Raw genomic sequence first — 27,302 nt, 5'->3', positions numbered from 1 at the left:
TAGAATGGCGGAAATTACCTTATGACAGCTTGCCTCCTTTTTCTGAATTTCTGATTCATGTATTTCCCCTTTTTTCCTCATCCTTTTCGAATTTTCTAGTTCACCTTTTTCTCATATATTTCCTCTTTTTTCTCATATATTTCCTCTTTTTTCTCATATATTTCCTCTTTTTTCTCATATATTTTCTCCTTTTTCTCATATTTTCGTTTCAAATTTATTATCATAATGGCTACAAAGCGTGGCGAGAAACGAAGAATTGACGATAATGAAAGATTTTCAAAACGTAGTACTGAGGGTAGCGAAGCTGAGAAGCGAGTGAGAATATCCGATGATAGTGTTGATGGTATATATGACATAATATGTATCATATTCTTTATAAAAGAAATTATATAATATATAGTTAAATTATATTTTATTGTTAAAGTTAATAAAAAAACAATAGAAAAACTATTAAGAACCAATTTGCAGATAATTTCTAAGCTTGAAGTTTTTATCACCGGACAAAAAAATCTCGAAACCCGTCTCTCGAGCATAGAAAAAAAGCTCAACAATAATAACAAAAATAATAATAATACAATAGATCCGGAGTATGTAAAGGTAATAAAGATGAATATTATTTAATGTAAACCTGAAATGCTAACCTCGTTTGATTAGGAGCTCGTTAAGAAGGTGTCGAAAATTTTATTTGAAAATTTTGTTTATCCTTCGCAAGGCGAGTACAAACTCGCTACCGAAAAATATTTAAAAGACGAAAATCCGGAATTTATGCGCCAGTTCAAAAAAAATCAATGGATTATTTTTTTCGAAAAAAAAATTGCCCCGACTGTAAGTTAAAGCAATTATGAATTTTATTAAATTTCATACTAACATTTTTTTTTAATAGTTAGTACAACAACATAGAAGCATACGAGGGACGTTCACGTCTAGAGTTAAAGACGTTATGTATTCTGTTTTCGAAGCGACTGGGCATAAATTACCGTCTATTAACACTCAGGCTAGTCCGTCAAAGATTCAGGAATGGAAGAGTAAGGCGGAGGTGAAAAGATGTTACAACAACCTATTTAAAAAGGTTAAAGATGGGCAACCTACGACATATATGTCGCTGATAATTGATAAGTTGCGAAAAGAAAATAAAAATCCCTCAAAAACACAAATAGCGTATGCGATTAGCATATGTGAAACGTACTTAAATCCTAATAATCAAAACATTCAAATGAGCGAAAGTATAATGAAGTCGAAGATAATCAACAACTTAGTAAGTTTTTAATTTACAATTTGCAAAATGTGAATTATTTGAATTACAGTTTATTTATTTATTTATTGATTTTTAGCAAAAGTTGGAAAATAGGGATAAATTTACACATTCGGACGATGATTCTCATGATGGTAATGATGTAGACGATGGTGGTGATAGAGCAGCTGACGATAGAGCAGGTGCGGCTGATGATGATGTACTAACGATGGTAGGCTGCGATGGTGCGGCTAACGATGATGCGGCCAACGATGGTACGGCCAGACGATGGTGCGGCCAATGATGGCATAGCTGACGATGATATACTTTCTATTGACTCTTATAACACGGAGGAGGAAGGTCGGTATGTAAATAGTTTATTAGAGAATTATGGGTTGCATAAAAAATAAATATTATTTTTTATATATATCACACGTAATAGCATTTTTTTTACCATAATTAATATAGTTTTAATAAATAAAATGGTTATTAATTCTTAACAACACGGGTGTGACATAAATAAATCGTGGCTGAAATTTGTGTTCAATTTGTGTTCAATTTGTGTTGATAATTCTGGTAAAAATTTGTTAATTTTGGCCAAATTTCGTTAAATTTGTTAAATTTGTATTGAATTTGTGTTGATAATTTTTAATTTATCACGAGGGGATAATATTTAGTAATTGTGCATATACAATTTCTGTGATTTTTTAAAATGCGGATTTCCGTAATTTTATGATATCGTATTTTCTGGCCAATCAAATTAGGCTGATCCTTGCATGTGATTTAATCATTTAATCATTTAATCATGCACGCGTTTTTGTCTTATTTATTTTTGTTTCTTATTTCTTTATTCTTTTGTTCAATATTTTTAATTTTTTTGTCTCTTCTTTCTATTATTTCTTTAATTATATACAATATATTTACATATATTTCATAATTTATTGCTTTGCAGGTATAGAAATATTTGTTTATTAATACTAATTATTTTCATTTTTTTTTACCTCTTTGTTATTTTGTATCGTAATACTAACAATAATATCCATGTTTCCTTTATTCCTTTTTACTTGTACTTTAATACTAACGATACTAACAATACTAACAACATGTTTATTTTTTCCTTTCTCTTTATTTCTTTATTCTTTTGTTCAATTACTTTGCAGGTATAGAAATATTTATTTATTAATACTAATTATTTTAATATTAACGCATTTTTTTTTACCTCTTTGTTACTTTATGTCGTAATACTAACAATACTATCTACGTTTCCTTTATTTCTTTTTACTTGTACTTTAATACTAACGATAATATCCATGTTTCTTTTACTCCTTTTACTGTTTCTTTAACTCTTTTTACCTTAATACTAACAATAATAACAATATTTCTTTTATCTTTATATCTAATACTAACGTTACTATAGCTGTTTCTCTTCTTTTTACGTCTAATAATATTGTTACTCTACTCTTTCTCTTTTTTACTTTTATGTATTCTGTATATATTAATAAATACTTGTAATTTTTTATGATTATATCTAATAAAACATACATTATATAAACTTATAGTACAGAAAATGAAGTATTATTTATCAAAATATTTTGAAATATTACGAAATATTAAGTTGTGTAAAATCACAGAATATTACGAATCGTCAAATTATGGAACATTACGCATCATAGAATTTCGAAATATTTTAAAAAGTTGCGAAGTATTACGCAGTAAAATTACGGAATATTACGAATCGTAAAATTACGAAGCCTTGCATACAGTAATATTTCGAAATATTTTAAAAAGTTACAAAATATTACGCTTACGCAAACTTGCGGCGGGTCTGAAAACTTACGAAATATTATGTAAAATTACGAAATATTGCGAACCGCAAAATTATGGAATATTACAAATCGTAAAATTACGAAGCTTTGCATATCGTAATATTTCGAAATATTTTAAAAAGTTACGAAATATTACGCTTACGCAAACTTGCGGCGGGTCTGGAAGCTTACGAAATATTATGATGTGTAAACTTGCGCAACTTTTTGTACTATATAATTTCCTGATGTTGTTAGCAGAAGTATTAACAGACCCACCGCTAAATCTCGCATTAATTCAATGGTACGATTTTAAATCTAAAAGGAACCCATATTTATATGGATGTCCTCACTTAAAATTGATAGAATTATATAACTTTGTAGCTATAGAGTCTATACATGGTGTCGTTCACATAGTACCCCGATTTGATAAACAAAATGAATATTTCGTAAATAAATATATTTTTTAGTCACTTGATATAGGAGTTTTGATTTATTTTAATAAAATTATATCCTTAAAGAATTTATGGTCACGTTTCCCATATCATAAATAAAATGCAGATTTATTTATTTAATTATTAACAACACGGGTGTGACATAAATAAATCGTGACTGAAATTTGTGTTCAATTTGTGTTCAATTTGTGTTGATAATTCTGGTAAAAAATTATTAATTTTGGCCAAATTTCGTTAAATTTGTTAAATTTGTGTTGAGTTTGTGTTGAATTTGTGTTGCGTAATTTTTTATTTATCGCTGATGAGGATGATATTTAGTAATTGTACGATGTACGACGTACAAGATTTTTTTTATGATTTTTTTAAGAAATGTACGCAAAATATTTAATCAGAATATAATTGTTTTATTTTTAAATATGATATATTAATGATTTTTTTTTAAAAAAAAAATTGATTTTTTTAAAATTCAATAGAATGTGCTAATAATAAATTGGTTTATTTTTAAATATAATATATTGATATTTATATTTAAATAACCAAAACATGTACATGATTTTTAATTATTTTTAATTGAAATCAAACTAAGATTTTTTTTTAAAAAAAATTAAAATAAATTAAGTGATTTATATTTATATTTAGAATCATGATATTTATATTTAGATAATCCATATCCGCATGAGATTTAATTAATATGTTTAATGATGAAAAGTCTAATAAATTAAATTTTAATTGAAACGAGAAATAAAATCAAACCAAAGAGGTATTGTTCAAATTTTATTTAAAGTGACATTTTACGACTTTCTTTCAAATTTTTACTCATCCCAAAATCAAATTATAAAAATCAAATCAAATCTAATAATGCCTCGCCACACATGTCGTCGTTCCCACTATAACGTCCATTGGAACTGGGCTGTGCGATGGACGAACTTGTTGACATACGCTAAGACAGAAACCGCGCCTACCACAATATTAATGGTAGAAGCCGCCAAGATTTTTGGGACTCTGTTGCCAATAGGTTCATATGACTAATATCTATAATTTCTTTAAGAAAGAATTTAAATTCAAATTAACCAATCCATTTAATTGAATCAGAATAAATAGAATATTTCGAACGAGGGTTTCCGGGCAACAGTGCAGCCAAAAGTGGAGGAACCTTGTCAGGGATTACCATGTAAGTAAATAAATAAAATTACATTCATATAAATTAAATGTATTTACCGAATATTCAAACTGATTTTGATATTTAGAACTATGTCCTTTATCGTAATGGTAACCCTGGGCGGCGGCTGTGGATGCGTACCGGCGCAAGATATTATCGCGAATTTAGAACGAGATTTTGGGAGAGGCCGGGTAATTATACTATAATAAAATTTATAATTAATATTTACGTTCATGTTTTAAATTTGATAAATTTGATCAATTTTAATTACGCGTGATGATCGTAGAGCAAGGAGAAACTTACCTACGTATCGTAGAAGAAGATAATTATTTTTATTTTTTTATTATTTATTAAGTGAGTAGCTAGGCCCAGTCTGTACCAAATATCGGCTAGAGACTCACGTTTTTTTTTGGGCTGTGACTGATACTGACGTCCACGCCGTACAGCCTGGGTACTATTTTATAAAATAGTAGCGAACAAGTATCAAATGTGTATTTTTTTTATTAAGTTATAATAAAAATTAGAATTTACTTTAATTTTTAACATAAAAATTGTAAATAATAAAAAATTCGTAAATAAAAATAAATTTGCTTTTCCAAACTTAAAAAAAAAGGTGTTTATATAAAAGAAAAGGTGTTTATATTATTTTTGATTATTCAATAGTATCACATGCCCCTTGTATACGTTCTACTGCATATGCAGTTTACAATCTCGTAAATTTTCGAAATATTTCAACCGTAATATTACGCAGGTTTACAGTTTCGTAAATTTTCGAAATATTTAACCGTAATATTACGCAGGTTTACAGTTTCGTAAATTTTCGAAATATTTTAACCGTAATATTACGCAGGTTTACAGTTTTGTAAATTTTCGAAATATTTCAACCGTAATATTACGCAGGTTTACAGTTTCGTAAATTTGCAGAATATTTTGATTGTAATATTGCATAAATCTTACGATATTGAAAACTTACGTAATATTTTAACCGTAATATCACATAAATCTTACGAAATTGTAAACTTACGTAATATTTTGAAATTTTTCGAAATATTATGCCATAAACTTTCGTAAACTTACAAAATTGTAAACTTACGCAATTTTTCGCGCTATAAAATTTCCTGATGTATCATTATTCGACTCACATTATTATGCTATAGGAATGAAAGTATCCAATCTCTTAGGCGCTGAAGCTTGGGCGCAGGACATTCTATACATCACGAAAATTTCCAATTAGAAAGCATCTGAGAAGTTTCTAGGAGCGTATGTGTTCCCACCAGAAAAGGGTCTTAAAAATAAGCGCCCTGTCACTGGTTTAGACTTTAGATCCTTGTATCCTAGCATAATTATGACTTACAACCTCTCACCCAAGAAGATAGTTTCAACACTTTCGGAAGTAGATAAGTTAAAGAGAGAGAATAAAGTGCTTTACAGTATCGAGTTCAAGTATGGCGGTAAACCTGTGCGAGCCTGGACCATACGGCATGGAAATAAATCTGATCAGGAAGGTTTATTTACAAAAATATTGAAAAATCTGCTTAATATACAGAATGAATTAAAGGCCCAACTTAAAGTTCTCAGAAAGAAAAAGGAATATATGGGGAAAGTTAAAAGTAAAATGGATTCAACTGGCAGATCTTTCCTGGTAGTGGACGCAATCAAAGATGTTCTATCCTCTGTAAAAAATACTGAGAGGCACGCAGAGATGACCAAGATCCTAAGTCCCTTTATTGTTCCGGAGGAGTGCTCTGATGGAGCTGATTTATCATATGATGATTTTATGAAAGAATATAGTTCTATTTGTTTTGAATACAATTCTTTAAATTCGAAGCAGAAGGCGATTAAATTATATATGAATTCGTTCTATGGTGTGACCGGCCAAAGTGATTCCCCGTTCTATACACTAGCACTTGCTGGTGGTGTTACTTCAGCTGGGCGAGAGAATATCAAACTTGTCGCAGAATTCGTGAAAAAAAAGGGCTTTGGGATAAAATATGGTGATACTGATTCCCTATATCTCACTTGCCCAGATTCTTGTTATGAGAAATGTGATCTGGCCTACAATGGCGGGAAAGGCACAATTTTGAAACTAGAGTACTGGACCGAAATGGTCACAATTACTAAGGGCGTAATGGAGAAATTGCGTAATAAAGTAAACAGTTTTCTTAGGCTAAAAACCAGATCGGGTTATCTCGAAATGGCTTATGAAGAAGTGCTATTCCCAGTAGTCTTCACTGGGAAGAAAAAATATTTCGGCACCAAGCATGAAGATGCAGTAAATTTCAGTCTGGAGGATCCTTTCATAAGAGGAATTGATACTGTAAAACAAGGCAAATCCCAGCTTTTCAAAACCATAGGGGATCGGATTATGAATGAAGTTAGGAATATCAACAACGAGCACTCTCTCCATAAAATTGTTGAGGACGTTCTTAGGGACGCTATAATTAATACTGAGCAATGGAATTTTGAACAGTTTATAGAGACTGATGCATGGAAACCTGATGTAAATAATATTAGCGTCCAACGTTTTATAGGAAGAATGAGAGAAAAATATGATAGTAAAATTCCGATACCAGGTGAACGCTTTAGTTATGTAGTAACCCATCCCGATACTACCTTCGATTTACATGGTAAAAAGTTAAAACCAACTAAAGGCGAAAAAATGGAATTCGCCGATGTAGCTAAGGAATTGGGAAAGGAACTAGATTTATACCATTATTTCGAAAAAATTATTATTGGCCTCTGTGCCCGATTTATCATGTATGACAAGAAGTATGAGCCAGAACCCTCAAGTCGAATCATGTGAATCGAAGACCCGGATGAGAAATATAAGCAAATTGATGACTACGCTCAAAACAAGGCCAAGTCATGGCTTGAGGGATTCATAAAATAAAATATCATAGTCAATGGTGTTACTTCCAAGATGATGGAATCTCGTGGGATTGCTTATAAGCGTGCTTACAGAACTGTGGTCAAAAAGGCACAAGAAATGTTGTATCAAAAGATAGGGTACTTATACGAAATATTTCATGGCGAATGGCTTAGCTACGAGATTTTCATGGTAAGTAACCCTATTGAGGTATTATGGGAGAAATTTATGAAATGCGCTAGGAAAATTTTAAAAGATAAAAACCTCTCGGTAAATGACGAAATGAAGGAAAAAATATACTCTGATTTTGCTCGATATCCTAGCGAGCTTGCAAAGTGTATTGAAGAGTATAATTTATTCTTTCACAAATTGGTCTATCATATGCATTACAAAGAGCATGTGTCAATTCCAGAAGAAATCGGACCAGTTTCATCCATGCGAAAAAATGAGATAATTGCTGACCTACCTTCCTTACCTCACATATCAGAAATTGGGGCACTAGATGAGATTAGTAATTTATGGTATTTCCATCTTGAGGATGTGACCGAGCCGGAGGCAGTAAAGCAAAGCACTTAAATAAATTATATTAAGTATTCTAGCGGAGGTATAGCAATTTCAGCTAAGAAAACTTATAATATTATTTATATATTTTTCTCGTGCAATAATACCGGCTAACTTCAATTTCTATCTTCGAACTTCTGACCTCCAATCATATAGCCAGTCACATGCGACTTAGCCTGACCTCAGATATGCCCAGAGATAATCATTAGTATTTTGCATATCAAAGTTTACGATCAGCCAAAAATCTGCATATTTTAAAGATAAGCTTTATTGGTATAATGGCTGAACTACGCGATCAAGTTTCCCAGTACATAGGCTTTGAACCTAACGAAATTTGTCTCCCGATCATAGAAGAGGACAAGCAGGTGTTTCGTAAAATAATAGTGGATCAGGAGAAAATGACGGATATTGTAATAGATGACTATCGATTTTTACTACAGCATGGGCATAATGGTAAGGGAGGTGAGTTCATTCATATTGGATGGTTACTAGCATGTACGGTGGCTGACGCAGAAAAAGTCTTAATAACCTTTCCCCCCGAAGATTTATCAAAAAAAGTATTAGACTGCATTCAAAAAAGATTCGAAGAAGTCCCACTAGTGCCAGTTCTTATATGGTAGATGATTAGGTATCATTCCCAGCCTATCTGCGTATTTTTCGTGAAAGAAATACCAGCCATCTTTTTTCCACGAATTTTACTATTTCCTGGCCATGAAGCATATAATCGTAATAAGTACTAGGGCAAGTATAGAATATATTAACATAGGTGACCTCAAGGGGCTCGTGATGATAGGAGCAGTTTCTGGTAAGGATACCGCTTCTGCGCCACCTACAGAAATTATATGGGACGGATGATTAAAAGTGGAAGGGGTCCCTTCAGGACCAAGTTGCGATGAATCATTCATAGGCGGGGTGGAGTATCCACTTTATTATCTTTCTTTAACACTAACTGGTCCTTGAGAGAACTATTTTCCTCCATCAATTTTAATCGTTCTGAAGACCGAATATCCAGCTTCCGTTTGTATATGCTATCTGACGCTTCTATCCCTTTTTCCATACATTCTATTGTATAATTTTTCGAATTAAGGTCCTCATTCGCTCATTTCAATTCAAGCCTGAGAGAATCGATCTCTTTGGGATCGGATGAGTTGGTCCCAGAGGAACCGTTTATTTGAGCCGGCTCTTCTATCATTCCTCCCATTACATCAGAATCATGAAACATCAGATCTGGTTTCAAGTCCTCCAACTTACCTTCCAATTCATGTATTTTAACTTCAAGAGAAAGAATCTGGACCTTATCATCGAATGAAGCTTTCTAGGCCAAAGTTGCCTCTCTCTTTAGTGTTTTAATATTTGATTTGAGCAATTTGATTTCGGCAGTATATTTGGCTTCAAGTTCACGTTGGTTCTTACAATGAGACTTTCGTTCAGAAATAAGTTGGGATCTAACTTTAGTAGTGGACGCGTTTAACTGGCTAGCTTTATTTTCAAACTCCTTTTCTCGCTCATTGTACTTATCTACCAGCTTTTCGCTGAGATCATTAATTTCGGCTTTAGATTTAATAGTGGAATATAATTTTTCTTTAAGCTCTTGCTAATATGTACCACCAAGTCGTTGTCCGATCCCCTTAAAGGAATCATTATCTTTATTATTGATATTTTTCAAGGTATATACATTAGTCATAGCCTTTTTTTTCGGCTTAGTTGCTAATATAAAAAAAAAATGTGTCTAAAAATTTCTGGACTGAATCTACCAAAAATATATCGATAGTACTGAATACACCGAATATACTGAATATATCAGATAGATCGAATGTACCGAATCTACTAAAAATAAATTGATAATATCGAATAAAAATCGATTAAATATCAAAATTATATCGAAAATACACCGATAATTTTTCGAAAGATTTTTTTTATATCTATCTGTAAAAAATGCTTCGGTATCTGCGTTCAGATGCGACCCCCCTATCAGCTGAAGATATTCAGGATATTATTAAAGCTAAAAATTCAATGAAGCAAGCATCAGAAGCTATGACTAACAAGTACAAAATATCATCACAACAGGTATATCAAATATGGAGAGGAGTCCATCCACAAATAGATCCTAAAGACATAAATCGATTTTCGGAAGAACCTGGTTCGCCTCAGCAAGCAGACCCTGTGGAATGTAATGTTATTTCTGGAAGTAAGGTAAAAAAGTTTGGAGGAAAAAAAACTAAGTCTAAATCCGTTCGTATCTCTGAATTACCTATTATTCAAACACCACTAGCTTCAATAAGCTCAAAAAGTTTAAATATAAGCAATGAGGAATTAGAAGCATTTTGTGAGAAAGAAGATAAGAGAGGCAAAAAAATCACAGAAGAAATGAATAGAATACTAGCCACGTAAAAGATATTTTTCATTTAGTTTATTATAACGTAATAACAACTTCTCACATAATTTATTAAGATTTTCTTTAGACTTAAGAGTGTTATACAGTCAACTCCCTCTATAGTCACTCCCGTTATAGTCACATTCTACTATATAGTCACACCAGTTGAATGTTCAAAACACTTTATTATTAAAATCTATCCTATATAGTCACAATCTATCTATAGTCACTATCACACCTATCCTCAAAAATCTTATATTAAAAAGAACCGTTTATAATCACAATTATATAAAGCATATATTAAATAACTTGGCATCTAATAATCGTACAAAGATGTATCATAGCTTGTTAGAATCGTCTCACTGAGACGAATCAATTGGTGGTAGTTTTATCCTTTTCCTGTGCAAACAGTTTTATGACTTTATCTTTTATTTATATTTTAACTTCGAAATTATAATCGAACAATATTACAAAAATAAGAAAATAGACTAATAAAAAATAAAAAGAGTAGCTTCACGACTCATACAAGTAAAGAAATCTAAATTTAAATTTAAAATAATTTAAAGCAAAGAAAAACTAAACTATTACAGAATCGCATACCCCAACTTTACCCGAAGGCCAGTGTGAGTCAACTATCCAACATCCAAAAATCCAGTCCGTTACCAGAAAGAAATCCTAAGAGGTTGAACTGTTAAGCGGCGCAGAAAATCCAAGTGCGAGATCCATGATCCACCCCGAATTATAAAAGAGGATATCCAAGAAATCCAGGAATCCTGAGAAACTGCCGCCAGAGAAAAGTTGTGAGGTTGTGAAGAAGTATTAATAGAAAGAGGTAATGAAGATGGGCCACGTAATTCGGAAGCAGCCGAGATACCCTGTGTCTCTTCCCAAGCATGGAAAAGAACATTCCGACATAGCCAAATTTCACCATATAATTCGACCTGGAAGTCATTAAAAAGAGGAGAAATAGTCTTGTAGATAATAGAGAGAGAGAAATATTGTTTCAGAAACGTCGTCAAATGCGCGGGTATCAATCCTCTAGTAAGCCAAAGACAGGATGGAGAAGGAGTTTCATAGTCCCAACAATCTAAAGCAGAGAATCCAGTTTGGAAAGTAGAATCCAAAGGTTTCAAAGATAAGAACGAGGATAGACAGGAATCTCTGAATTTAACAACTTCAGAGCGATGTGTTAAACATGGATTGAGTTCCGGAAGGATATAAGGACAAATCCAAAGATGGTTTAAATCTTCAGGAGCAGAGTTGCATTGTGGACAAAGCCAATCCAGGGAGTATAAATAAGGTTTGCGTTGTTGAAGAGTAGTTAAAGTAGGCAGCATGTCCAAAAGAAGTTTGAGATGAAAGATCCAAAATTCAGGACGACCATTCTTATGTGAAGCAAAACCTTTAATTTGTGAAAGGCAAAAATGTATACCAGCCCAGTCAAAGAGTGAAGGGGAGCCAAGAGCAGTGAATCGTGCCATTGAACAGAAAGATAAAAGAGCGCGAGCATCCACTATAAAGCGGAGGAAGTGCCGAATATTCATGTCAATGGGCAAAGAATTAAAGGTTAATAAGCAAGGAGCATAACAAAATGCCAACGGTGAAACAGTAGGTTGTAAAGACGAATGAGCATCTTTGGTCAGGGAATCTACTTGTATATTATAGGAGTCATCACAATGAGCAGGGACTTTAATCAAATCGACTTTAAGGTTACGGTCCTTGACAAGTTGTCGAATAGAAAGCCAGAGAAGGTGATTGTATTCACGAAGCAACTTCGGCGAGAAGGGAACATCAACAAAGCGTTTCCATAAAGAAATTAACTGACTACAATCGGTATAAATAGAGATTGAAGAGCCATGGGAAAGAGCGTTTAATCCTAACACAACAGCATAAATCTCAGAGCGTACGGCTGAAGGAAAACATGAAGGAAGTTGTAAGGATGAAGATTCAAGGATAAATCCATCGTCATCAAGAGCAAGCCAGGCAGAAGTCATGAAAGAAGGTAAAGAGTCTTTGGCAATATGGTAGGAACCATCGGTGTACAAACATTGTACAGAAAGTGGTAAAACATCATCTTCGATCTTATCCGTAAGGGAAGGAGAAAGGACGGAAGAAGTAGGTAAAGACGGGTTTGTCAAATGAACAAGGGCCAAAGAAGTAGCATAACTCCATGAAGTAAACAAAGTTATGGGAAGGTAAGCCGCAAATACTTTGGCGTTTCTGGTAGGGTAGCCTACGGTTTCTGATAAGATCACATTAAAAAAGCATTTCTCACTATTACAGCGTTATTTGATTGCAGATTTCTTGGATAAAGCTGGGATATTAAAGGAACAACCAGAACAAGGATTGTAAGATCGTTCATCAGCAGAAGAAGATACCGGGAGCCAATGAGACATGATAGCAGAGTTTTGTTTCTTGTAGGTGATACAGACACGGCCTATGGATAAAGTTTGGGTAGCAGAATCAAAATTGATAGCCCATTGAGGATAAAAGTGATAATCTTTAACAGTATGATCTAATAAACAAGGTGAAGCTAAAGTAAAAGAAGAATTAATAAAATACGAAGGTAACAATAAAGAAGAAGAAGAAGAAGAAAGAAAATTATTTTTAATAAAATTAAACCAGGTAGAGATCCGTCCTTTACGACCAATGATACTAAAGTAACGAAGATCAGACCAATTCATAAGATAACGTCCACAAGGAGATGCTAACTGGGCAAGTACAAAAATATTCAATTGTTTCCAGAGTTTCCAAGCAGTCTGAAAAATCAAATGCGGTAAAATGGATTGAAGCGACAATGCTGGTTGCAGATCCTGCCTCGGAGGTCGGAAAGGGAGGAACCACGTGATATTCAAACGCGAAGAAAACAACAATGAATTAAACAAAGTATGTGTCTGCAAAGAAACAACTTGTGTCCATGGTTCCAGGTTAATAACTGTTGGGCAGCTTTCAGCACCCAAATATCCTTGAAGATAGGAGATAGCATAAAGGGCAAAGTCTTTGAAATCTGGATGAGTGAAAATTTTTTGCCAAGATGCGATATGGGAAGAAAGGAACTGATAAAAAGCATTCTGAATTGAGAAAGGAAGTTTAAGGAATGACAAAGCCAACGGAGTAGTCGCAGCAAGTCCGGCTTTTTTCCATAACACCGAGAATATGGGTGCAATAATTGAATGGATAGTACTTTCGGAAAAAAACGTAGTTTGAAGACGAAATTCCAATCTTGGAAGAAGAACAGCGTTGTACAAGTAAGCTATATGTTGCGTTAACAACTTTTTTGGTCCCAGAAGAGCAGCCATATCTTTAACCATGGAGCGTGATTGTTTAAGTACAAATTGAGGCGAAGCAGACAAAGAGAACCAAACTCCTAAAAATTGAAATGAAGTATTAAGAGTTAATGAGGAGAGATAAAGGGAAGTTGTAGTAACCAGAGAAGAGGGTGAAAGATCAAAATTAATCTGCGAAGAAGGAGAGGAGGATGAAAGAAGGACATATTTAGCCGAATTGGCTTGAATATTATTTAAGGTATAAAATTTAGCAGTGATGGAAAGGCGATCATCAATGCCAATCTTAGAAGAAGCAATAAGTGTAGAATCATCCATAAACGTTAAATGTGAAATTGGTAAAGAATGTTGTTCAAATTCAAGTGGAGAATAATTCAAAAGAGCTGAAGATTTTAAAATAAAGGGGTTTCGTGCTTCTCGATTCAAAACAGTAAGGAGAGGGTCCAAGTAAATAACCCAAAATAAGGGGGAAATAATTTCGCCTTGATCGATACCAACACATACACGATAAGCAGCAGTATCACCATGACAAGTAATAATTCGATTATTTCATCGTGTGAAAAGGTTCAAAATAAATTGCACTAAAAGTGCAGGGAAATGTAATCTAACTAAAGCTAATTTAAGCATATTCAAGTCCATAGAATCAAAGGCTTTAGAGATATCTTGAAAAACAATCCATAGTTCTTGATCATCAGTGGAGTTATGTTTTTGTTGATGGATAATCGCATCAAGCATTTTGATAGGGACATCAGTAGAACCACCAGGTAAACCAGCAAAGTTACCTCCTTGGAGAACTTTATTATCAGCAAAGATGTTAGAGAGACGATTCGTGACGACCTTAACTACACATTTTTGAACTGTTTCCAGAAGAGTAATAGGTCGAGTGTTCTTGAGTTGAGCATCAAAATCATGGGTTTAGGAATAGGATAAACCACAGCTTCATGCCAGTCAGCAGGAATATCACCACGAGAAAGACAGGTATTGGCAAGTAAAAGAGAAAAGTCCAAAGCTTCACTGGATAAATGCTTTATCATCTCATAAGAAATTTTTGAAGGACCGGAAGCTTTGTTATTAGGCATGGAGGAAATTACATCAGACCATTCTTGCAAGGAAATAGGTGTCAAAACAGGATCATATAATGAAGTAGACACGTCAGAAAGGGGGGTGTAAGCTAGTTGCCAACGTACAGGAAATGAAGCGATGGAAGAATAATGGACCAACGGGGGAGAAACAATAGATTGAAAATGAGTAATAGCAGCTTGCTTAATATCCGAAGGATCTGTTAATAAAGTAGGAGTAGAGTCCAGGATGACCAAGACGCGGTCAAGAACAATCGAGCGTTTATCAACTGATAAGGCAGAATCTATAAAGGTGCCGAGCGAGTTTGAAAAGTGTTCGTCATGTAATGCAGTGTAGTATTCCACAGAGTCCGAAAGATGTTAGGCGAATTTAGTGGATAAAAAGGCAGAAACTAAATTCTTCTGTGATCGTAAAAATGATTTGAATACAGATACAGGGGTTGTAGAATAAGTAGGAACTGTATAATCAGGGAGCAAAGATGCAAGATTCTCAAGATAAGAAGGTAAAGCGGTAATCATTTGTGAAAGCTGAGTAGGCCGATTAGGACGACGAGTAGTAAGACGATATAAAAATCGATCTAAAAACTTGTTAATAGCAATAAGTTTAGTTAATTCAGGAGAATATAAATGTCGGTGTGTGTTGGAAACTTTTTGAAACGGTAATGTTTCAATTGCAGCACTAAGTATGGCAGCTTTCAAAGCATGCCACATACGATCAAGAAAAAGAGAGGAGAAATCAAAACTAGGGTGATATTGTCTATCTAAATATACTCCAAGAGAATCATCCACTTCAGCGGTAAATTTAATCCATTGTTCAGCCGAAGTGGAGGTATAAGAAAAAATAGTACGCATTTCTTTTTTTTGTTTGAGACGAGATTTAGCTAAAATAGCCAAGCAAGAACTGAAGTCAAAAACAGTTGTAAGAACTTTGTGATCCGTAAAAGGACGATCAAAAAGATTAGGGCAAGTAACCACTTGCGAGAAAAGACCAGGAGCAGGAAAACCAGGTGAAGACCAGATATAATCCAGTCTAGAAGATCCATTAACATGCGATGGAAAAAAGTGGGATCAGGACCATCAAGAGATGAATGAGCTTGATGATCAGTAAAAAATCGAGAAGAAAGTAAACGAAGAAGTTTAAAGTGACTAGGTGGATAATTGGAATGAGCGACTTCATCAATATTGAAGTCGCCAAGAATAATTACAAAATAATTATGGGTTCGGGCATGATCAAGCCAAGAAAGAAGTTTAGCAATAAGATCATTGCAAATGGTTTGATGAATAGAACCAGAAGGAGGATAGTATATAGAAATAATAGAAATTTTTGTTTGGTGAAAAAATAAATCTAATTTAAGCAGACGACCTTTCCAAGGAGTAATTGTTTGAACATGTTTATAAAGAGGATTACGTAACAAAATGCCAACACCATTATGGGGACGAGAAGAGGATGAACAGGCCCAATAGGACCTAAAGTGATGTTGGAAGTGTTCATTATTAAAAATAAATTTAGCATTTAAAGGGGAAAAACGAGTATAATTAACAGATAAAGCACCAAAAGAAGAGTGAAGAAAAAAATTAAGTAAATGTTGTTGTCGAACTGGAGAACATAAACCGTTAACATTAATTTGACCAAATTTAATAAGGGAGAAGGGTGAGGAGAAAAATTATGTTTCTTGTTGTCCATCATTACTACACTATGATAAAGAGCGTAAGTAGCAAAGGAGGATGATAATAATCAATAATTATTGGGAGTTCGCATTATCGCGAGCAGCCAAGAATTGTTTTTGTTGAGCCATGCCTTGTTGAACCGTTTTGGAAAGTTCGGTAATTGTGGCAGTAAGAGAAGAGAGGCGATCGTGTGGTGATGTGGAAGGACCAGGGATTAAACTCATACGGGGAGGGAGGGGAATATGAGATTGAGCTATGAAATTGTGACCATTTGGTGGTGAAGCAGGGGAGCTAAAATCCATGAGATTGTCACTAAGACGTCTAGAATCAGGAGTATCAGCACTATTATCCCATCCTTAATCAATAGTCGTTGTTTCAGGAGGAAGAGGAGCTTGAGATCTTGGAACAGGAGGGGAAGAATGTTGGTCTTCTAGCCATTTAACTCAATTTTGAAGTAGAGCAAATTCTGTGGTAAGATGAGTAATTTCTTCAAGTATGGCAGTGATTTGTTCAGTAATATATTGCCAATCCATTAAAGGAGGAACATCCATTGCAGCTATGTCATGGTCCAATTCAGATTGAGAAGGATGATGGGAACGATGACGATGATTATTATGTTGAGAGCATGAGCGTGAAGATCTAGGGCAAGACTGTGAACGGGAAGGAGCTCTTCTACCAACAGCATCAGCATAAGATCTTTGTTGGAAATTAGCAGGACGTGCGAAACGATTATGACGTTTGGCAGGATGAGAGGGAGGTAAATGTTTGTTATATAATTCACGCAATTTATCATTACTAGACCATGGGTGAGAAGAACATTGAGGAGCACGTGATGAAGCACATTTATCTGGGTTACAACCGGGGCGACCACAACGATGGCATAGAGAAGAGACTTCAGTAGGTTCATGCCAGATAAGGCCAATAGATTTAAGAGCAAAGTAATCCCCATAGCCGATTCTTTAGTAGCAGCAGAGGAAAAGTGTACGTAAGCGTAGGGTTTAGGATTATAGGAGTTGTAAGAGAAGGGAATGTTGACGCTTTTGGCGGAAACTTCTTCGGCAATTTTGGAAAGGTCAGCGGCAACAGAACCACAAGGAAGTCCGGCAAGAAGTGCAACATGGGCGCGTCTGACAGCGCGTTGATCAGGTGAATGAGAAGCAGGGCAGACGCGTAAGCAATGCCCAGTACAAAGAACAGCCCACGTGTTTTCAAATTGATCTATAGACGTGGCGGAGTCAAAAACTATATACGCAGTGCGATAAAGTTTTGAAAGGCGTGTTCGGCAGTGGGTAACAATACCATAACGGGAGAAAGTGCTCTTAATTGCGCATCAGTAATGAAAAGGGGATGTCGGTGACAACCAAAGTACGAAGCTGTTCATCTACCTTTTTAGCAGATGGGTCATGTTCGTGGAACTGTAGATTATGCAGGGAGGTGATGGGCGCACCTATAGCCTTTTCCATATCGGGTTTAGAACGAAAATAGACAACGATAATTTTAGTGTTGCCTGATCCTTGAGTGGTAGCTTTACTACCATAAGAGGAAAAAGAGGAGAATTCTCAGTCAGTCATGTCGCAAGCTTCGCGATTGGTTTTGAAGTGGGTCCAAAAATCTTCGATAGTTGAGGGCGCAGCTGCAGCATAGTAGCGAAGGGGGGAAGATTGTATAGCAGCGGTAGATGCGTCAGGAGACGTGGCACGTTTAGGTTCAGGAGGCAAAATTCCTACAGATTTTCCTTTATCGGCAGAGTTAGAAGGAGAGTGTTGGGAGTCATCAAGGGAGGTACCAGAGTCAGGAGCCGAAGGGGACGCGTTGGTGTCAACAGGAGGGGGAGAAGAAGTTGAAGTATTATCCTGAGGAGCAGGAGGAGTTAAAATATTGTCTTGGTCTATAACGGATTCAGAAGAAACCCGAGTACGTTTTGCAGAGTTATCAGTCGAAGGTTGCGAAGTAGGACTAGGAGTAGAAGCAGAAGAACCTTGATCTTGAACGTTGCCAGAAGGAGGACTCTGGGCAGGACGTTTTGGAGCAGAAGTACCAGAAGCTTTATTATTTCGTTTGTTAGTCATAGCGAAAAGTAGAAGGGAGAACTAGTTTTATCCTTTTCTTTTGCAAGTGTTTACGGCCAGACCACCCATTGCCTCTTATGAGACTAATCTCGGGTCTGTGTCCTATCATCTTCAATGGGCAACCATTATACCGAGTACTTAATTCCTCAGGTAACAGCACCACTGAAGACATCCCCCCATCGGGCCATTTGCGTGATCCTGGAAGCTAGGTACACGCCGCCTACTCATCCTATACCCATTGCATGATACTGATACTCAATTTATTTAACGACCTTTAGAGAAAGCATCTACTTTCGCTGGAGGACTTTCGACAGGTAACATCAACCATCTAGTACCCTTCCTTACCACCATTTTAGGTACTAAGTCTCACTCAAAGGCCACTACAGCCCGCGATTACCTAGTACCGATAGTACAGTTGTTTACCCCAAGTGGTATACTTTATAGCGACCACTCAGACAGGAAGTAGCAGGCATCTGTCCAGGATCACCCCTTATGGTGGGTATCAACCACCAGGGATCACCAACCAGGACCCAGGCGGAGTAGGGAATCGAACCCCATAGCCATGCTACCTGTTCTGTGCACGAACACCTTGGTTGGTCTAAGACCTAACAGAAGGTCTAACTACCACTAAGACATTGCACCCTCAGCTTTACCATCTAGGACGACCATCTAGCCATTACTGACCCCAAGCGGTATCATAGAGTGACCACCCAGACAGGAAGTCCCCCCCAAGGTATAGTAGTGACCTCAAGGACAGGACTGCGCACATGCCAATGGCCTTATAGGGAACGTTAGAAGGACCATGACCCTTGGATTGAAATGTGCGGCCTAACCGTACACACTAATTCACCATGATGCAGTCCAACTACACTAATCCCTGTACCTTCACGCTATTGGTTGTAGCGTCCGCAGTAAAATTCTTTTTATTTCCGTGGTCATGGGAATTGAACCTGCGACCTCACCATACTCAGGCTTAATGAGGGCTCAGTGACTAACCACCAAGATAGGGTGACCAACCCTAGTTTTATCCTTTTCTTTGCAAGTGTTTACGGCCAGACCACCCATTGCCTCTTATGAGACTAATCTCGGGTCTGTGTCCTATCATCTTCAATGGGCAACCATTAAACCGAGTACTTAATTCCTCAGGTAACAGCACCACTATAGAAGACATCCCCCATCGGGCCATTTTAGGCTGATCTGGAGCTAGGTACACGCCGCCTACTCATCCTATACCCATTGCATGATACTGATACTCAATTTATTTTACGACCTTTAGAGAAAGCATCTACTTTCATGGAGGACTTTCGACAGGTAACATCAACCATCTAGTACCCTTCCATACCACCATTTTAGGTACTAAGCCTCACTCAAAGCCACTACAGCCCGCGATTACCCAGCACCGATAGTACAGTTGTTTACCCCAAGTGGTATACTTTGTAGTGACCACTCAGACAGGAAGTATGCATAAGGCATCTGTCCAGGATCACCCCTTATGGTGGGTATCAACCACCAGGATCACCAACCAGGACCCTAGAGTAGGGACCGAACCCTATAGCCATGCTACCTGTTCTGTGCACGAACACTTTGGTTGGTCTAAGACCTAACAGTAAGGTCAAACTACCACTAAGACATTGCACCCTCAGCTTTACCATCTAGGACGACCATCTAGCCATTACCGACCCCAGTGGTATCGTGGAGTGACCACCCGACAGGAAGTCCCCCTAAGGCGTATAGTAAGAACCTCAGACTAGCACTGCGCACATGCCAATGGCCATGCAGGAACGTTGAAGGACACCATGACCCCTATTGAAATGTGCGGCCTAACCGTACACACTAATTCACCATGATGCAGTCCAACTACACTAATCCCTGTACCTTCACGCTATTGGTTGTAGCGTCCGCAGTAAAATTCTTTTTATTTCCCGCCTATCATGGGAATCGAACCTGCGACCTCACCATACTCAGGCTTAATGAGGGTCTCAGTGACTAACCACCGAGATAGGGTGACCAACCCTTAGTTTTATCCTTTTCTGATCACTGGCTGACGAGTTATTCAACAAAATGTTAAACATCGGCATTATAATATTTCTTGATTTACGTTTACTACGCCATTTAACATTTTGCTAGATTTCTCGGTACCTAGTGATTGTAGAAAGACGATTTATAGCTCATTGGAATCGCCTCATCGAGACGAATCGAATGGTGGTAAGCTCATCTCTCTGCTCTGTGATAAATATTGACGGAGTTATTACTTAAAACTATTTAATATTTTTTAATTTCGGAAATTGATCTAGTGATTGGATTTCGATGTATCTTATACCATTAGATTCGTCTCATCAAGACGAATCGAATGGTAGTAAGATCGTCTTTCTAGGATCAATATTGGCAGAGTTATTACACAAAAACCATTAATATTTTTTTAATTTCGGAAATTAATCTAGTGATTGGATTTCGACGTATTTTATACCATTAGAACCGTCTCGTCAAGACGAATCGAATGGCAGTAAGATCATCTCTCTACGATTAATATTGGCGAAGTTACGATACAATAAATTTTAAGTATAATTCTAGCTAAAATTATGTTAATTTTTGGCCGGAATTATGATATATAAATATAAGAAATTTTTTATATAGTCACATCTCTTTATAATCACCAAATATGGGTTGGTCACCCTATCTTAGTGGTTAGTCACTGAGACCCTCATTAAGCCTGAGTATGGTGAGGGTCGCAGGTTCGATTTCCATGACCACGGAAATAAAAAGAATTTTACTGCGGACGCTACAACCAATAGCGTGAAGGTACAGGGATTAGTGTAGTTGGACTGCATCATGGTGAATTAGTGTGTACGGTTAGGCCGCACATTTGAACTAAGGGTCGTGGTGTCCTTCAACGTTCCTAGGCCATTTGGTATATGCGCAGTGTAATCAAATGAGGTCACTACTATACCTTGGGGGGACTTACTATCCGGGTGGTCACTCCACGATACCGCTTGGGTCAGTAATGGCTAGATGGTCGTCCTAGATGGTAAAGCTGAGGGTGCAATGTCTTAGTGGTAGTTTGACCTTCTGTTAGGTCTTAGACCAACCACAGTGTTCGTGCACAAACAGATAGCTTGGTGATTGGGTTCGATTCCCTTCTCTGATGGGCCCTGGTTGGTGATTCCTGGTGGTTGATACCCACCATAAGGGATGATCTTGGGTAACACCTACAAGCTTACTGTTCAGGTGGTCACTACAAAGTATACCACTTGGGGATTACAACTGTACTATCGGTGGTGGGTAATCGCGGGCTGTAGTGGCCTTGGAGTGAGACCTAGTACCTAATATGGTGGTATGGAAGGGGTCTAGATGTTTGAAAGTTATCTGGCGAAAGTCCTCCGTGACAGTAGTAGTGGTGAGGGGTTTATAATAGTAGCCATTACCAGTGTTGTGGTAGTACATATGTACTAAGAAAATTCTAGTACATGGTACAATACTCGGACTAGTACTACTGTACTTAGTACAAGTAATGTTCGTACATTTCAAAGTGGTAGTACACTTGTACGAATCAAATTTAGTACAAAATTAGTACATTTCGTACAATCTTTTTTTTGTATAACGAAACGCGTAAAAAAAAATTTCATTTAGTCTCCGCTATAATTTCTACAAAATAAAGCTTTTTAACATAAAGTTTTTTTTACAATCTCTTTACAATGGTACAAAGCTTAAAGAAATATATTATTTCAACAAACTTAAAAAGTGATGCTACTAATAAAATATGCTATTGTAGAGCGTGTTTTAGTAAGCTTGGTGAAAATCATCCCGAATTAAAAAAAATAGTAGACAAGACTGACAGAATTTTAAACCATTTCAAAAACTGTCAAAACTTTCAGTCTTTATATAATCAACAGGAAAAAGATGAAGTATTTTCAGTTAATAAACAAAAAAGTACAGTTTTGGGTAAAAGAATATGTAAGTAGTTTCTTATATAAATAGATATAAGATATGTTTCATTATTACTATAAAATTAACATTTAACACATCTTTTTCAATAGTAGATGATTTTGATCCAACTTTAGATTCAATAGTTAACGAAGAGAATCATTTTCTTCACACTCTTCATTGACATCTTTACCTTCTCAATGGTCAAATTATGGCCCCATGGAGTCATTTATTACACGATCTCTTTCAAGTGCAGATAAAATAAAATTTCATATGCATCTATTACAAGTTACTATTTCTTGTGGATTTTCACTGTCTTGGATAAATAATTTAGAGGTAATTGAATTATTTAAATTTCTTAATCCACAAATTAAATTGCCAGATCGAAAAACCCTATCAAATGAAATTTTAGATGAGGCTGTTAAAGAATTTGATATTAAGATGTTAGAGAAATTAGTATTAGATAGAGTAGGAATTACCCTTTCTTTTGATGGTTGGACAAATGTTCGTGAACAAGAATTAATGGGGACGGTACTCACATCATCTGATGGACAACCATATGTATGGAAAGCTTCTGACATAAGTAGCGAGAGAGTAACAAATATTGAAGTTAGATTAAAAGTAGAGGAAATGATGTCACAATTAGATGAACTCAAAATACCTCTTTTAGCTGTTGTAACAGATAGTGCGCCTGCTTATAATGCAGCAAGGTAAATAAATTGATAAATTACTATTTATTTTAATAATTATTGTTTTAATAATTTAATTAATCATGTTATTCATATATTTTATTAATAGAAAAAGACTTCAAGTTCAATATCGAAATACAGTTTTTTTACCTTGCTATGCACACCAAATTAATTTGTGCGTTGGTGAAGTTTTTAAAGTTTCGTCTGAACTTAAAACTACATCACAATAGGCTTTAAAACTTGCAGTTTATTTTAAAAATGCAAATAATAAATATTTTATTGGAAAACTCCGAGATATTCAAACAGAAATATATGGAAAATGTATCCAACCTGTGGTTCCCGGTGATACAAGATGGAATAGTTACTTTAATTGCTGTAAAAGTATAATTGCTACCAAAAATGCTTTACGGGTAAAATTATTTTCTTATTTAATTTTTGTAATTACACTACTATAATTGATTTAATTTACTTTTATATTATTAGTCTTTAGCTACGAAATTTGAACCTTCAACTTCTACAAATAAAAGACGACCAACAGATCCATTAACAATTCCATGTGAAATTTATAATATAATTATGAATGGACATTTTTGGGAGTCACTAATAAAATTAGTACAACTTCTACTTCCTTATTGCGCCATTCTTAATATTCTACAAACTGATAAGGCACGATTGTTTGAAGTTTTGCATGGATTTGCCTATATTTATCAGTTTTGGCAAAAATATCCAGATAATAATATGGCAAACGGAATTCTAATCCGATTACAGAAAAGATGGGAGTTATGGGAACAGCCCCTTCTCATTCTCTCTTGGCTTCTCCATCTGGCTTATAGATCAAATTATTTTACATTACCATCAAGATCACAAATCAGCTATTTACATATATATCGGCAAATGGCTAGTTTATTATTATAAAGCTTGGACTGGAAAAGATCCTATATCTATCCTTAAAGAATTTGATGACTTTTCGCAAGGAACTAAATATCCTTTTGATGATGCATCTATTAGCCAATTTAAAAATGATATTCATAGATATTGGTGTTGGGTTCGAAGTGCTTATCCGGAAATTGGAACTGTTGCGGCACGTATTTTTGGAATCTGTGTCAATGCCGCATCAGTTGAACGATTATGGAGTAGTATGGGTTTCCTCCATACAAAAGCTAGAAATCGATTGAAGGTAATTAAATAATTCCATATGACAGGTTTAGTTTATTCTAAATACGTGTTGTAATTGATTTTTAGTTCAATATTAATACGCAAATACAAGATTTTATATTTTATTAGAGTGGCTTAGATTTTCATAATATTAACATGCGATAGTGTTACACCTGATCTACTTGATAATACCTTGCCGATATGCTATATTTTTTTATATTATTAAATCATAATTTATTATTTATAGTTTTCTCGGGTATTAAATATGGCAAAATTGCGGGCTGATATTACTTACAAAATGCGCAAACAAGAATCGGTATTATTAAAATCAACTACAGCTAATATTAATTTAGAACAACATATAAATTTAGATAATTTGGACGAACAAAATAAGGAAAATGATTCTAATATTAATAATAGAGATGAATTAAATCATACAGAAAGTGAAGAAAGTGATGATGATGATAATGACGATACTAATATAGAAGAACAATTTCAAAATCAAATAAACCAAATAGGTGGTGATGATGATGACGAACTTGATATAGATGATATAAATGTCGAAAATATTGAACATCCAGCACAAAATAAAGATGCAAAATGGAGACTAGATACAATGTTTAAAGATAATTTGCATTGTCCATTTTAAAGATTAGTAGAGGTGTATATAAATAATATAATATATTCAATTGTTAAATTTACATAATCTGTATATACTATATAGTTTGTACGAAATAAATTTTAGTACAAGTACTAGTACTTAGTACAGCCAATAAAAATCAATAAAAATAATATGATGTCATATTTACTATGTACTAATGTCCGAATTTTTAAAAGTACAGTGCAGTATTAGTATTGTACTAGTATAGTACTAGTACAGTACTAGTACAATTCCCAACACTGGCCATTACAGTATCATGCAACGGATTAAAGGACGAGTAGGGTGGTGTTCAGCAGATTCGAAGGCCTTCGGGTCCCTGGGATAAGTCCTTGCGTTCTGGTTGTGGTGTTGAATTGTCCCTGTTAAAAGGTGGCAGGATGGTTACATCAGTGCTAGCCGGTATCGATGCAAACGAACGACCTACCTCCATAGCCTTCAATAGAGGGTGCGGAAAGTAGTGGCCACTAAACTTACAAAACACTTGTAAAATAATCACCAAATATCCGTCAGGATTCACGACAATCACGTGACAATTCTAATTCCCGTTTAAGATCGCGTTCCAATTCTCGATCTCGCAATAATAATTCCTCTTCATCCCGCTCTAACAACAGCAATAATAAGTCTAACACTTCTCGTCCCAATACTCCTCGAAGTAGTAACTGGACTAACAATAGTAATAATAATCCCAGGAACAATGGAAATTCTTCCGGACCTACTCAACCTCCGCACAAACCTCATCCTATTATTTCTATGACACCTACTTCTTCATCTGACAATCCTGCCCCTACGCTTCCTCAACATATTATTGATGAACTAAAGGCGCAGATTAAAGAGATCGCTAACACCCTCCATACTCTCGAGGAAACTGTCTCTTGGATGAATGATACTATCACGTCCCATGAATATAGGCTATCTGAGCTTGAATCAATGAAGTTTTATGATAACCCTGGTGACTCTGATTTGTATCCGCCTCGTGATGATCATGAAAATCAAAATTATTCTTATGATAATGGATGGGATGATGCTCCAACCCATGACACGAATTCTGGTTTCAATCTTCCTCCCCATACTTCCTCTTCTCTTATGGACGTTTCTCCTGATGCTTCTTTCTCAGCTTTGGATCCTAGCTCCATCCTATCAAAACAACATGTCCCCTTACCTGTTTCCCAACCTACTAATATTACCCCCGACGCTAACACTTCCCGTTTGCAATCAGAAATTTTTAATGTTACTACTACACAAAAGAATCTTTCTGCCCAACTTGGTTCGATTATGGAAAAATTGGACTCCTTCTCCTCCTTCAAAACCCTCCCCTTCTAATGATTGAACACCAACTTGTATCGGGTGTCTCACAGGGATTTCACCCCCCTGATAGTGCGATACCTAATTTTAATAGTCCTTATAATCCCCCTTCTCCTCCTTTTTCTTCCCCTCTTATTAACTTTGGACAAATCAATGTTAATGGATTATGTTCCCCTGTACGACAACTGCATTTGTTAAATTATTTCTTTCATTCTTCTTTTGGCGTTTTATCTTTAAATGATACTCGTCTTACTTCTTCTAGTGCTAAATTTATTTATCAAAATGAACATTCCCAATATAATTTTAAATCTTATTGGGCTTCTTTCCCCTCTAATTCGCGACCACATGATGGTGTTGGTCTTTTACTTCGCCATCCTTTACACAAACATGTTCAGAAGATTGATCCCTGGAAAGGTCGTCTTTTAAAATTAGATCTTTTTTTTCATCAGACAAAAATTTCTATTATCTCTGTTTATATTCATCCTTATCATTCTATTCATTATAAAGAACGTGATGTTATTCTTGTTCAACTTAATTTATGGCTTGAACAAGCCCGTTCCAATAACTATCACGTAGTTATCCTTGGTGATTTTAATGCAGATAAAATTTCACATTCACATCTTCCTCAACATCATTTGAAAATTTTACGATCACTTTCTTCTCGATATTTTACAGATCACCAATCCCATATTTCCTCAATTTCAGATCCTAGTCCTACCTTTTATCATCAAAATGGTTCTTCAAGACTTGATTATATCTGGTCATCCCCTGGATTTCCTGCTCCCGGTCTTTTCTCTCAAGTTGCAACTTGTCCTAAGCTGAATGATAATCAATTTACTGATCATCGTGTACTTATAACGGCCTTTGATTTTAGCTCATGCTTTCGCTATTTTATCCAAAGCTCGATTAAAGCAGAAAAGCGAACAACGCACCATCTTTCTTTATAAAAATTTGAAAGATGACACTTGGGACAAATTTTCCAATGAAGTAAACTCACGTCTTGAGTTATACTTGACCACACACCAC

The 27,302-nt window shown here is 35.5% G+C and overlaps 6 protein-coding genes across 6 annotated transcripts; all 6 read left to right on the top strand.

The window, feature by feature from the left end:
• Positions 1-225: 225 nt before the first annotated feature.
• On the top strand, positions 226-1,535 carry OCT59_019605 (uncharacterized protein; the record flags this gene model as incomplete). The annotated part of the gene is made up of 5 exons (XM_066143653.1): positions 226-343; positions 425-597; positions 655-825; positions 884-1,255; positions 1,332-1,535. The coding sequence occupies 5 exons, from the start codon at positions 226-228 to the stop codon at positions 1,533-1,535; spliced, it is 1,038 nt and encodes a 345-aa protein (XP_066005383.1).
• A 4,457-nt stretch (positions 1,536-5,992) lies between these two features.
• On the top strand, positions 5,993-8,089 carry OCT59_019604 (uncharacterized protein; the record flags this gene model as incomplete). The annotated part of the gene is made up of 2 exons (XM_066143652.1): positions 5,993-7,274; positions 7,548-8,089. 2 exons carry the CDS (start codon positions 5,993-5,995, stop codon positions 8,087-8,089), a joined length of 1,824 nt encoding a protein of 607 aa, XP_066005382.1.
• A 1,920-nt stretch (positions 8,090-10,009) lies between these two features.
• Positions 10,010-10,465, top strand: OCT59_019603 (uncharacterized protein; the record flags this gene model as incomplete). The annotated part of the gene is made up of 1 exon (XM_066143651.1): positions 10,010-10,465. The coding sequence occupies one exon, from the start codon at positions 10,010-10,012 to the stop codon at positions 10,463-10,465; it is 456 nt and encodes a 151-aa protein (XP_066005381.1).
• An 11,775-nt stretch (positions 10,466-22,240) lies between these two features.
• Positions 22,241-22,653, top strand: OCT59_019602 (uncharacterized protein; the record flags this gene model as incomplete). Its single annotated transcript, XM_066143650.1, has 2 exons — positions 22,241-22,499; positions 22,583-22,653. 2 exons carry the CDS (start codon positions 22,241-22,243, stop codon positions 22,651-22,653), a joined length of 330 nt encoding a protein of 109 aa, XP_066005380.1.
• Positions 22,654-22,910: 257 nt separating this feature from the next.
• Positions 22,911-24,073, top strand: OCT59_019601 (uncharacterized protein; the record flags this gene model as incomplete). Its single annotated transcript, XM_066143648.1, has 3 exons — positions 22,911-23,179; positions 23,541-23,568; positions 23,642-24,073. The coding sequence occupies 3 exons, from the start codon at positions 22,911-22,913 to the stop codon at positions 24,071-24,073; spliced, it is 729 nt and encodes a 242-aa protein (XP_066005379.1).
• Positions 24,074-24,611: 538 nt separating this feature from the next.
• OCT59_019600 (uncharacterized protein) lies at positions 24,612-24,962 on the top strand (the record flags this gene model as incomplete). The annotated part of the gene is made up of 1 exon (XM_025310134.2): positions 24,612-24,962. The coding sequence occupies one exon, from the start codon at positions 24,612-24,614 to the stop codon at positions 24,960-24,962; it is 351 nt and encodes a 116-aa protein (XP_025185567.2).
• Between the last annotated feature and the right edge of the window lie 2,340 nt (positions 24,963-27,302).

The sequence above is a fragment of the Rhizophagus irregularis genome, chromosome 29 (genome assembly GCF_026210795.1).
Source record: "Rhizophagus irregularis chromosome 29, complete sequence".
NCBI classification, from domain to species: Eukaryota; Fungi; Glomeromycota; class Glomeromycetes; order Glomerales; family Glomeraceae; genus Rhizophagus; species Rhizophagus irregularis.
Note: the sequence above shows the minus strand (reverse complement) of the source record. Positions and strands in the feature narration are given on the sequence as shown.